The sequence below is a fragment of the Zonotrichia albicollis genome, chromosome 1 (genome assembly GCF_047830755.1).
Source record: "Zonotrichia albicollis isolate bZonAlb1 chromosome 1, bZonAlb1.hap1, whole genome shotgun sequence".
Classification (NCBI taxonomy): domain Eukaryota; kingdom Metazoa; phylum Chordata; class Aves; order Passeriformes; family Passerellidae; genus Zonotrichia; species Zonotrichia albicollis.
The window spans coordinates 60,451,918-60,464,761 of NC_133819.1; the positions used below are offsets into that span (position 1 = coordinate 60,451,918).

Genomic DNA, 12,844 nt, shown 5'->3' on the forward strand with positions numbered 1-12,844 from the left:
CCATCTGATTTCCTACCTGTTGGATGAGCAGCAGAGGATGAGCAGCCTTCCTGCTACTAACAAGGTAGAAGAAAGCATTAGCAGTATTATGGGGAGCCCAAGGAACAAGCTTTGAGGAGAGCTCTGCAGCCACTTGGACGCATGGTGATGATCCATTCTTTTAAGTGTGGCTGAAGGAGGTGTGTGCAGTGTGCATGCTGTCATTCTCCACACAACACCTGTGTACAGCACTTGTCCTCTCCTGGCCCAGTGCAAGCAGCAGCAGAGGCTCCCTGGTCACTTTGGATCTGCCCTACTTTGGGTAGAAGTTGCACACTTTCCCTCCCCAGCCACTGCAATTCAGAGAGCCACAGAAATCACAGAATCATAGAATGGTTTGGGTTGGAGGGGACCTTAAAGACCATCTAGCTCCAATCTCGCTGCCATGGACACCTTTCATTAGGCCACGTTGCTCTGAGCTCCAATCCAGCCTGGCCTGGAACATCTGCAGGGATGGAACAGACACAGCTTCTCTGGGCAGCCTGTTCCAGTGCCTCACCACCCTCAAAGTAAAGACTTTCTTCCTAGTATTTAATCTAAATCTACTCCCTTTCAGTTTAAAGCCATTCCCCCTTGTCCACGAGGCACGACGGAATTTTCCGTAACTCCTGGGCAGCAGGACCCGGGGCGGTGGTTCAGCGCAGCCCGAGGAGGAGAAGGCGCCCAGGTAGGCCCGGGGGAGCCGAGACCCCTCCGGAGCCAGGCTCCCACGGCAGCCCGGTGCTGCCCGCCGTGTCCTGCTACCGCGGGGGCAGGGGAGGCGGGCCCGGCCCCGGTGCCGCCGCTCCCCGCCGGAGGAAGGGGCGGCCCCGGCGCTCATTGGCGGAGGCGGGGCCGCTCCCGGTGCGTCACGGGCCGCCCCGGCCGCCGCTGCCCGCCCGCCCACGGAGGGGCGCCGGGGGATGGAGGCGGCGGTGGCCGGAGCTCGGGGAGCAGGTGCGGGGCGGGTGGTCGTGCCTGCCCGCGGGGCGGGGAGAGCACGGGTGGGCGACGGAGGCGGAGGAGCCCCCTCGGACACACTGTCCGGGGGCCGGGCGGGGGTGGCGGCGGAGCCGGGTATCCGCGCCCTGCCCGGCCGCTCTTAGCGATGGAGCGGCGCGGCTGCCGTGCCGGGGCCGGGCTTCCCCTGTGGAGCGCCGGGCTGGGGCTGGGGCGGGGGCCGGGGCTGGGGCTGAGGCTGGAGCGGGGGCGGCCCCGACCCGCCCGCGGCAGGGCGGTGGTCCGGGCTCGCCGGCGCCCGGCTGGCAGCGGCCGGAGCCGCCCTCGGTAGTGCCAGGCTCACGCCCCATCCCTTTCCCCAGGTCCGGGCCCCGCGGGAGAGGGCGCAGTCATGGTGCCGCATCCCGGGCAGGAGCCCGCCCGTGGCTAGAGCCGGCCCCGGCCGGAGAGCTGCGGCGGGGCACCCTCAGCCTGAGGGCATCCCTCAGCCTGAGCGCCTCCCCGCGCGCCCCCGGCATGGAGCCGGGCGGCCTGGAGTGGCTGCTGGTGCCCATGCGGCAGCTGGTGTCCTGGGGCGCCGCGGGGGCCATGGTGTTCGGCGGCGTCGTGCCCTACATCCCACAGTACCGGGACATTCGGCGCACCCAGAACGCCGAGGGCTTCTCCACCTACGTCTGCCTGGTGCTGCTGGTCGCAAACATTCTGCGCATACTTTTTTGGTAAGTTGGCTGTGTTTCTGCTCAGTTCTGAAGGTTCCTGATTGTTTGCCAGGTGTAAAGCTTCGATTGGAATGTTTGAAGAAATAAAGTTTTACGTGCATTTTCTCTTCTCTTGAAGTTCTAAATGCTGTCTTTCCATCAGTGTGTGTCTATTAAGTCGAATGAACTGGGCTGGGGAGCATGGTTTGTTTCCCTTGCCAGATCTGATTATCAGCACTCTGATTTCCAAGATGAAACTTTTTAACTTGTTGGTGAAGAGGTTTTTGCTAAGTCAGATTTTTTTTGCCGACTGTATTTTGCATTTCTCATATTCCACTATCTCCATTTTCAGAGAGAAAGTCTCGGTATCACACACTTATTTGAATGTCTACTTGGCATTAGCGTCACTGGAACACTTGCCATATATTCTTGCATTTTCCCAGGATGCTAGCTGGCTTCAGAGGGGGTTCACTTGTAGATCTTCATGCACAACTACAGATGAAAATTTTCTTTCTTGGATAAGCAAGGAAAAGGTGTGCTGCCTTTCAAAAGCAAATTTCTTTTGCTTTCAACACCAGTTTCAATACTTAAGAGCAAGTTTGTTTCCATATTTTAGTCTTTTGCTGCCGGACAAAGAAAATGTTATTACAGCATGATTTCTGTGAATCAATGTTATAAATATCTTGCTCATTGTTTCTGATTATACAGGTGCTACACCACTGAGAATGTACTTGGGAAACCAAACATGAAATGGTCTGGGCATTTACTGCAACTAAGGACAGTTATTCTATGATTCTGTTTTGACTACAAAGTAGTGCTTTTTAATCCATAAAGAACTGATAGGTAACAAGGCTGCATCCGTTTGTTGGTTTTCGGTTTCTTTTTAAAGAAACCTCCTCTGACTCTGTATAATGGCTTCCTGGTTTCTGCTACAGCAAAATACAGCATGTAAGTGCTGTGCTGGAGTGGAAAACAGGAGACCCTTTCTTGGCACCACAAGCTGGCAGTCAAACAGAGGAGTCATCGCTGGAACTGAGCTACTTGTTGCGTTGGAACTGTGTTTTCCTGGGGAGAAGTATATGGAGAAAGCAGAGAGCAGGAGGGGAGCAGAGGAACTGGCAGGAGAAGGAGAAGCAAAGAGCCTGAGCTGACAGTGATAGAAAGAGAAATAGTCTAATTTTTGGTTGTACTGGAGACAGTCAAAATATAGAAATGGCTTACACCTGAATGGAGATGCTGGCAGTTTCTAGGTAACTCAGGTGAGTGCATCTCTTTAGTGAGACTCAGACTATGGAAAAACTGAAAGATCTTTAATTTGAATTGATTTTAAGTACATCTAGTTAAGAGATGTCTGAAAGTATAAATACTGCAAGTAGTGAAAAGTTATAATTTATATCTATTTTGAAAGGTTTGTCAATACCTCAAAAGAGAGAATGCAGTTATATTGGTAGGAGTAGGTATGAATAGATGAACCACAGGATAGTATCACTCCCTGACATGTGTAAGCACTGTGTAACTTCTGGTCACCTTGGAGCTTAGCATGGAATGGCTTCACTTGGGACCCTGCAGAAACCCTTCTGTCTGTACTTGCAATGAATTGTCACTCTCTGGTTCTGCTGAACTAAAAGACAAAAGAGTACTTGCATAATGATAATTCAGTGTTCCCAGGAGAGAATATTTTGCTTGTCTGCCTAAAAGATTAGGCGTCCCTGGTAGTTAGTTATAAGCACCAGTAAGTCATGAAAACGGCATTGAGGGTGGATGATATCCTTGGGTATCTGGATGATTTAAGGAAGATCACAGAGCAAGAGCCTGTGATTCCTGTGAACATTGTGAAAATGCACCCATGGAGCATCTTGGCAATTCAATTTTTGCGTTATTTGGTTAATGTCACCTATGACCGATGCATTATCTGGGACACAATGCTCTCAATAATGACATAAACAGCAGAATGATTTTAATTGTATATGTAATATTCTTTGGAGGAAATTAGAAAGTTTTTATTTATTTTGTTTTAAATTTATTAAATAATTTAATCCATTCTGGTGCCAGGACAGAATTGTTCCTACAAGTAATTTTGTTCTGTATATAATCTTTTTCCCCAAGTACTACTTGATGTCTCCTTCCCTTTAGCAAACCCAGTATTAATCCAAGTCTCTCTTCTGAAAACTCTACTGCCATAAAGCTTCTGATTTCATTTCGTTTCAGTTCATTACCTGTGATTATTAAGCATGTGGTTTGAGCCAGAGTAATTTTTTGTGACTTCCTCTCCTCCCTGATCCAAAAAGAAGTACTTAAATTGTTAGGCCTCAAAAACTTTCAAGTTTTAATAGTGTTGCTTTTCAGGCCTTAATTTTTTCCTAGGATGAATGATGTTTTTGTTGTTTTTTTGCTTGTTTGTTTTGTTTTAACGTCAGAGACACTTCTGTAACTTGTGTCTGTTGTTACTTCCAGGTTTTCCCTGAAATTTCATGTATTGAATTTGTGGCTCACAAGGACAGACTGTTCCTGCCTGTTATGCCTTTTATGCCTCTGTATACTTGCTCTTGGGTAGTGCTGGTGTTTCTGTATTTGTGTTACTCATAACAGACCCAGTCCTCCCACCTTTCCCTTATGGCTTTATTACTCTTCCTTCTTCTCAGCTATGGGGACAATTCCCTCACATTCTCTTTGTGGAATAATGGATTCCACAGGTTCCTATAACTGTACTTGGTTATTTCAGAGGTTATCCTTTATTGGTTTAATGCCTGGTTTTGTTGTGGTTTAAGTTTGACCTTTCATCTCCCCTCCAAATAGAGTATTTGCTTCCTAATCTTCTTGCAATGTTTTACATGTCAATAGAGTTTCAGCTGGTGAATTGCACTGTGACAGTAGCCAATGAACAAAGTACTACTGGGATCAAGGATAACAGTCCTGTTTCCAGTTGCCTGTTCTCACCAATTCTGTTTCTCTGGTTAGACTGTCTTTAGTGGTAAGTCATCTTTTGAAGTCAAGAGGACTCAGTGCAATGCCTCTCTTCCTTGTGATTCTTACATCTAATCACTTAATTTCAAGGTGTTCCCAAAGAACTTTGTTTGCTAGTGATGACAATAGCACAGTATCCATTTTTCATGCTTCTCTTTCACACAGTGTCTCAAAATTTCATCTTTAAGGAGCTGTTTCTGCTTCAGTTATGTGTGTTTGGCCTTGCTGTGTTCCAGCAATGTGCCAAAACTTTGTGTGAAAGGATTGGTCTGGAAGAATGAAAACAGAGTATGGATAGCAATGGGCATGATTCTACTTCACTTTATTTATGCATGTATGGCTTTTGTTTGGCAAAAAGAAACTAGAAGTTTGGTTATGTTTAAGTCTTTTGCCCTTTTAAAGAGGATTTAAAAAAAAAATTGGAAGGTAAACAATTTGTGCTTATAACATCATGCAAGGGAGTCTCTGTTTACCAGTGCGAAGAGCAGATTTTGTGCTATAGTAGATTTTATACCAATTTAACTTTATTTGAAGTATTAATCTATTGTTACAATTTTATCTAACACATCAAAGCAATATTTATTTTGGAGTGCCAGTATAGCTGCTGGATATGACCTATGGCTGCATCAGCTGCCTGCCCCTTTGTTTTGTCCTGCCATTGTCAGTACTGCTTCTCCTGTTTGTCTTCTCCAGCCCCACAGGCCATTGTTTCTCTGGACTGGTCAACTTGGGGAAAGTTTGCACTGTGAATAGACATCGAGAGACAGTGCAGAACTGCAGGCCTTTGTAATTCTGGTGCATATGAAAGTGTATGGCCTGCTCAAAAAAAAACACCTGAGAGCAATTTTCTTCCCTCTCCGTTTTTAATTAAACACTTCATTACCATTTTTGATAGCTTGTGCCTTATGTCTTATTATACATTCTTGAATTAGCTCCGTGTTCTTGCTCAAGGGATACCTGAGCTCTGAGGTGATTAATTATCTGTTTAAGCTGTCCCAGGGTGTTTGGAACTTGTGGGATGGCTCCAGAGTTCCCTGTGGCACTAGACCAAGGCACACACATCTTCTGGTTCCTGTGGCTGCCAGCTGAGTAGCTTTGCATTGTCATGATGGAGAACAGCAATGAGAAGGCGGGTGAGAGTTGTGTAATCAGTAGGGGGTGGAGGATGCAGAAAAACTTACTTGTGAGTTCTCCCTCTCCCTCTCTACCCCCTCTCTCTCTTCACCCTTTCTTTTTTGAAACAGAGCTTATGAAGAGATAAATTACAGTTTCTTCTAATATTAAAATGAGAATAAATAACTAGAGGAAAAGGCACTATAGATTTCTTAGAAATCAGCATGGACATTTTTATATATATCTTGACTAAGTGCAGTCAAAAGTACTTATGTTGCCTGCTATCCCCAGAACTTTTTTTTGATTTTTTTTTTCAGTTTTACATTTTGTAAAATGGATGTCAGTATATAATAGGGTTTGTATATTTTCCAAGAAGACAATGTTCTTTCCAAAGGTTTTGAGCTGCAATTCCAAGGAACACTGTCCTAAAACTCACACAGCAGTGCCACAGAAATCCAAAAACAAGAAAATAAAACCATCCAGTTTTGGAGTTGTTCTCACAAAATAGTTGCTGTAAGGCAAACCGTGGGAACAAGTTCTGGCAGCCAGGGACAGGATGGAGACTATGGACTGTGTTATTTTTGATCAAAGGTAACCCTCTACCCATTGCACATCAGTTGACCTGAAACAAAAGGTCTTCTTAAAACAGCAATATCAATAGAGCTCAGAGCTCTCTGTGCTGGAGTCAATGGAATAATTAGAGACTCAGGTATGGAGCTGGAGGTCATTTGCAGAGAAATGGTGAACTTGCCCTTGTCAGGGGTAGACTCCTAGGTATTCACTGTGCTGTAACATCTGCAGTGCTACCTGTGGACCAGGTCCCTTCTGTCTTGTGTTGCTCTGGCTTTGGAACGCAAAGCAGTGAAGTCTGAAAGACTTTCTGAGAGAAAGAGAAACTTGTGCTTTTAAGGCTTCTGTTACTAAATTGGATCTTGCCACTTTTTACCATGTGTGGCATGTTGGATGGTGCTACAAATCAAGCTGATAGAATGACTACGACTTTGAAAGATTGCCTTACGTATGGCCTCGTGGTGGAATCTTGCTCAGATATTGAGACTAAAAGTGTTATGCAATTCCTCCTCCTTTGTGTAAGTGCCACAGAGCAGAGATAAGATGCGCTACTTTTTTGTGCAAAAAGTCAAGTGGAATGTTGTATGCACTAGTGAGGAGCTTCATTTGTGATAATGCATTAAGTCTTGGAAGTTTACATGTCAAGAGGAACCTTGTATCAAAAGATCCTGTTGCAAAACTAGTTTGTTTCTTCTTCCTGCTTAAATCCTACAGGTTAAATTCTGTGATGATGTGGGATGTCTTTCAGGACAGCTGCTGTGCTGCTACCCTGGGCTATCTGTTGTGATCCTGGTAGTGTGTGGTGTATCCTGAGTGCTTCCCATGTTGCTTAGACTCTGTAACTTCCCAGAGAGCTGAAAAGCAGACAGCAGATGAAAGCTGGAACAGCATCCACGAGTGTAGGAGGAAACAGAGTGATCTGGCTGCACCAAAAGCCGTCAATTTCTTTTCAAAGATGTCTTAGGAAAAGCGATAAGCAAACCTTTATGTTTGGTCTAGCTTAGGCTTCCTTTTCACAATTGGCATTTGCTGTTTCGAGTAGGCCCAGGACTGGAATAGCAGGATTATTGCAGAATTGAATTGTACCAATGGAATTACATAGTTTTCTCAATAACTAGTTAGTCTCTGCTCTGCCTTGAACGTGCACTTCTCTTGTCTTCATCAGCTTGAACATGCATTAGTCATTTGAAGGCTGTGGAAACACTAATAACCTAACTAATAGCATGTAAGGCACTCCCTCTCCTTTATTTGTTTATTTGACTAGTACAGGAAATAAAGGGTTCTTTTGTTTTTACAAATGAAATAAACAGTGGAAAAGCTCTTTGTCTCTTTGTAGTCTGACATATGAACTCTGAGTTCCTTGAATACTGCAAGTGTCACTGTTCACTTCGTTATACAACACTGTAGTTATGGGATGAAAATGCAGAATAATGGTGGTGACCCCACACCCGCAGGACTTGAAAGCTGATCTTTTCTGCAAGTCTGTTCTAGTATCCTGAGGTTCTTCACTTTTCTCTCATAAGGTGCTTTAATTACCTTAGCGTGCTTCCTCTCCTGGCTCCTGCTTACACAGAGACAGGAATAATGTCTGTGAGGCAGAAAGGAAACAGCGTGGCATGGCATGCTCTCCCTGCAGGGCTTACATCCCACAGTGCTCCTGGCTCACGCTGTCCTGAGGAATCTTAAACGGGATTAGTGTTGCTTTGGCAGGCCCTGATATTAATGCAGAGTAGGTGGCTTGGAGTGGTGTTTGTGTCCATGATCCTGAGCAAAATGAGTGTTCTGGCTTTACTTTTACAGCTTCAAGAAGCCAGGAGTGGTCCTTGACAATGGTATTCCCTTCAGTCTTGCTGCCGAGGTAGTGGGGTGTAATCCATGTGGTGTAGTTTGCCCTGCTGTTGGTCTCCATAGCAGCTAGTTTGTTTTCCTGCATATGTGATCTAGTTTAGCGGGTTGTGTTGCCTGCAAGACTTATTCTGGGGTTTGGTGTTTGGGGAGATATATTTCACATGAGTGTCTTTTGTTGCATAACCTTTGTTATCTTTTACTGGATGGTTGTGAAAAACCCTACAGGTGCTTTGCATTGTTTGAAGTTCCCATAAGAATTTTTAAATTTCCATTTTAACTCTCTTGTGTGTTGAGAGTTTTGTTTTACATTTTTCCCACCTAGTGTTTAGGGGGAGAGAGTCTGTAGCAATACTTGAATGTCATGACAAATTTGTGATCAGACAAGCAGGTGGCTATGTTTATTTGTGTTTGTGGTGAGCAGGTATTTGTACTGCAGGCAGTACTTTTGTGAGGCAGCCATTAGTGAATGACCAATAATCTCATCAGCAGGGAGAAGCTAGCCTTGTAGTGACCTGTGGCTGGATTTACTGTCATTATAGCTTCTAACTTGTTGTGCTGCTAGCTCAGCCCTTCTTAAATGTGTTACTGAATTTTTACATGCAAATACATTTGTATTGAAGATGGTTTTTCTAAATCTGATGTAAAGTGGTTTATAGTTAACTGTTCTGTAATTGTCAGTAAGTCTTTCCCATAGTTTTTCTCATCCCTGAGTAAGAGACAAATATTATAGTATTGAATTCCAGTAGGTGAGGGGAACTTGGCCACAGTCAGCAACACAGGCTGAAGGAGATCTGGAATCATAAGCCTGGAGCATAGGTTAGGCCAAACTTTTATTCTTTTCCCCTGCATTTTGAACTAGTGCAGTGAAAGCCTTATTCAAAGCACACAATGCCTATGATTATGCTTATCAGCTGTGTTCTTTATTTCCTTCCTCATAGTGTCCTCCAAATTTGTTACAGTAAAGGCTCCATTGAGGATAGAAGTGGGGGGCTGAAGGTCACAGAACTGCTATTCCTGCAGTAGTAACTGGTGGGCCCTCTGGAGCCTCAAGGAGCTGTACTTTTTCTCAGCTGTATGCCACTAGGCAAGAAATACTTGGCTCTTGTCACTGATGTGGGCTGCTTGTCTCTTCTGCGCACAATTCCCAAGGAAGCTAGTCAAGGACTTTCCAGTCTCTGTCCTGTTCCTTGTTAGTTGACTTATAACAAAAAAAATCTCTCTGGTGAAATGGCTGCAGTGGAAGCACAGTAGTGTGAGACAGCATGATGGTGAACCTGGCTGGTTTTTACTAGCATGGAGCTTGGTCATAAAAGTAGGCCAAGCATAACAAATTACATTTTGCCAGGGTACTGTAAAACAGGAGATGTCAAGAAGAGGGCAATAATTGCCATGCCTGTGAGGCTTGGGACTCGGTCAGCATGATGTGGTGGAAGACTGACCTTAGTAACTGTGCTGTTAGGAAATTTAGAAAGCCTGTGTGCCTCATGGTGCAGGTGAGGGAACTGGGGAGCACAGCAATATGTTCTGACCAAACTACTTCCTCAGCATCTCTGTCTTTAAGGCATAAAAACTGGCAGAACTGAGCACAGAGAAGCAGCTCACTGTGATGTATGTGTCACGTTCCTGTTGTAAATGCAATATGCTTCCACTCTTAACCCCTCATGCACTTACTGAGTGTGTGGTGGGGATTGCTGAGCTTTCATCAGGTGATGTTGGAAGAGCATTACTGATCTCCGCTGAAGGATTCTCCTTTTCCTACAACAGAATCTTGTGCAATCACTTAAGAGTAAGCTCTTCAGTCAGGACTGGCTACAATCCAAGTTCATCCTCTCTACTGTGTGAAGGAAGTGCATGGAAGCTCCCAAGATATGTCATCTGTACTTCCTTACTTCCCCCAATCTTGGTTCAAATAAGGCAGAAATTTATTAAATAGTTGGTGTGTTCTGCAGACCTGGCTTTTCCACTCAGATGTCTAGACAGCGCTATGGATATTTATTTCTTTATAGGGCAAGTGCTGTTGTATTTATGGCTTAACTTAAAAATGGAAAATTGTCAAAGGGAAGTTTTGCACAATTCCATGTGAAATCTTTGGAGTGTAAGTGTGGAGAGCACACATAACTGGTGTTAATGTGGTATAACTCTCTGGTCTCTCTGTACTGACTTACTGCTTAATGAATGCGATTCTCTTTTCAAAATAATAGGTTTGCTACTGGCTTTTGAAGCAAAGCCTTAAGCTTCTCTCTTCAGCATCTCTAGGATCAGTCCACTGGGATGTTGGAATAAGGTTCTCAGATAGGTACTTCTGCTCTGAGCTCCTGTATGGGCAACTAAGTCTGTCTGGTGACTCTGGCTTCCTGAGCCTTCCATACCTCTTACTGTTAGCATTTCTTTTTGCAGGTGTTTAGATGTTTTACATACTTTCTCTTCCTTTTTTAGGTTTGGAAGGCGTTTTGAATCCCCTCTTTTGTGGCAGAGCATTATCATGATCATTACAATGTTACTGATGCTGAAACTGTGCACTGAAATTCGTGTGTCCAATGAGCTGAACGTGAAACGCCGCTCTTTTGCAGGTCAGTGATGGGAATTGGCTTTTTTAGGATAATATCTCTGAAAATATAGTGTGCTCTACTTTCAGTACAAAAGTTCTGTGTTGCAGTCCAGTCTCCCCACTGTAGCACTTTCTGAACTTTTTTTTGAAACTGCTTATTTTCTAGATAACAATGTACAGCTGAAATTTTATTTCAGACAGGTCTTGGCTCAGTCTAGAAATCGGAGTTCTCCCTAATATTTCACACCACATTCTGAATATAGAGCTAGTTGTTATGTTATTGTGCTAGCCTGGATTTTTTAAAATATCTTGGCTGGAGTAAGAAGCTGTTTTCTTCAGCTGTACGTTTTACCAAGTTCTTAGTTATGATCTTATGCTGTTATCTAAATGTTGTAATTGCAAACATTTGCTTTTGTAGATAATAATTTTCTATTTACTTGAGTTACTGACCATCAAGAAACCAGGTGCTTCTTACCATGGTTGCAAAACTATCTTTCTATCTTCTTTTTTTTTTTTTTTTTTTTTTTTTGTGTACCATTTCCATTGGCTTTAGTGTGAGATTAGTTGGGATTTGTGGGAGTTTTCTCATATTTTTGTTTTGGTTAATTTTGATAATTTCGGTTGGGACAGACTATTCTCGGTTTAATAAAATGTTCAGTCTTTGTGCAAAGTCCTTTTCTCCCTGCAGATAAGAAATGTGAGATAGGGTAGATTTTTGTTTCTTTGTGTTGACTTTGATGAACAACATTTTATGTAACAGCTTATTACCAACAAGAACAGAATTAACACTGTCAGCTTTCTGTCAGTTGTTTTGCCATTAAGGATGTATAATTTATTCTCTCCATCTGTTCTCTTCCACACTCCCTAGTAATTGAGGGTCTGATCCAATTCCAGATATCCACAGCCATCATTAGAAGGCAGCAGCTCCTGGCTGTGCAGTAGGGTAATTTATCTAACAGCTAAGGAGGCTACTTCCATTCCTGCTCATTGTAGAGTGTAGTGAGAAACTATTCAGGTAAGTGAATTCGTGTGGAAGAGGAGCTGCAATCCAGCTTCCAAACACAAGCTGCTGTGTTCACAAGGGTTTTCAGTCTGGCAGGATGAACGACTTAAAAGCTGCTTTCAGCCAGATTTAGCAGTAGGTAAAATCCAGGAAGCATTTGGGAGGGGCATGTGTGCTTTCTTCCTCCTCTGCTGTTTGTGCTAGCATTTTGTGGAGTGACAGAGAAGTTTCTCTGTTTGCCCTTTCTGAGAGGAAATTGTTCTTGGGCACATTTACACCCACACACTTGCAGGCTCCTTCAGTAACCTTTGGACAGAAAAGGGAGACTCTTCAGTTTAATATATAGTGCTCTTTAAGCAACTCTCCCTGAAGGACATAGAGTCTCCTAAGGGGGTAATCAGCCCTTCCTTGACAGATGATAGAACCTCTTTAAGGTTGCATTGTATTATATAAACTTTTTTTCCTAAAACTCATTTTGTCATAGGGAATTTGCTAGAGAGATGGATTTTTACCTACTTGTGGTCCTTAATTATTTGTTTTCATAGAAAGGCTTGAGTCCTCCTACAAGCACTGAAAATATCTGGAATATCTTTCTTACATGGGATTGATATTTAGTAAGGACAACTGTATGATGGGTCAGAATAAAGATTCAGGTGCATGCAAAGCTCCTTTCAAGCTGGACAGAATGGTAGGTTTCAAGAACAATATGAGTAGGAGTGAGAACTGTGTTTCTAATCAAACACCTAATCTTATCTCTAAAGTTTTATGGTGATCAAGGCAAGCTGATAAGTCTGTGTACTTACTTTCCTTCCTTATAGTTTGCTGGGGCAGTGAAGAGCTAGGTTTGAAGTCATTGTTTTTTGTTAACCTTGCAGAATCCTAACGGAAGGTACAGCATTTCTGTATGATAATTGTTATTTCTCACATTGCTGGTCTTCATTGTTTTTCTTTTCTATCCTCCCTTTGAATGTTTCAGCAAAATAATCCAAAATATTTAGAAAGAATAGACTATTTCAGTGGAAGGGAGTTGGCTGTTTTCTTATATTATTTTTAAATGTGGTATTTCTTCCAAGTGGCAGAAGTGTGTTTACCAGTGTGTTTTCAGTTATGTGGGAATTGCCT

At 43.6% G+C, this 12,844-nt stretch overlaps 1 protein-coding gene across 7 annotated transcripts in view; it reads left to right on the forward strand.

Annotated features, from left to right (window-relative positions):
* Positions 1 to 824: 824 nt before the first annotated feature.
* The window catches only part of SLC66A2 (solute carrier family 66 member 2), a 73,976-nt gene continuing 61,956 nt past the window's right edge, over positions 825 to 12,844 (forward strand). For all 7 annotated transcript variants that reach the window (XM_074542344.1, XM_074542349.1, XM_074542357.1 and 4 more), the window contains exons 1-3: positions 825 to 975; positions 1,341 to 1,697; positions 10,608 to 10,741. In XM_074542344.1, coding sequence (XP_074398445.1) covers positions 1,495 to 1,697; positions 10,608 to 10,741 — 337 coding nt within the window. In that variant the 5' untranslated portion in view covers positions 825 to 975; positions 1,341 to 1,494. The remainder of the gene's footprint in view (positions 976 to 1,340; positions 1,698 to 10,607; positions 10,742 to 12,844) is intronic.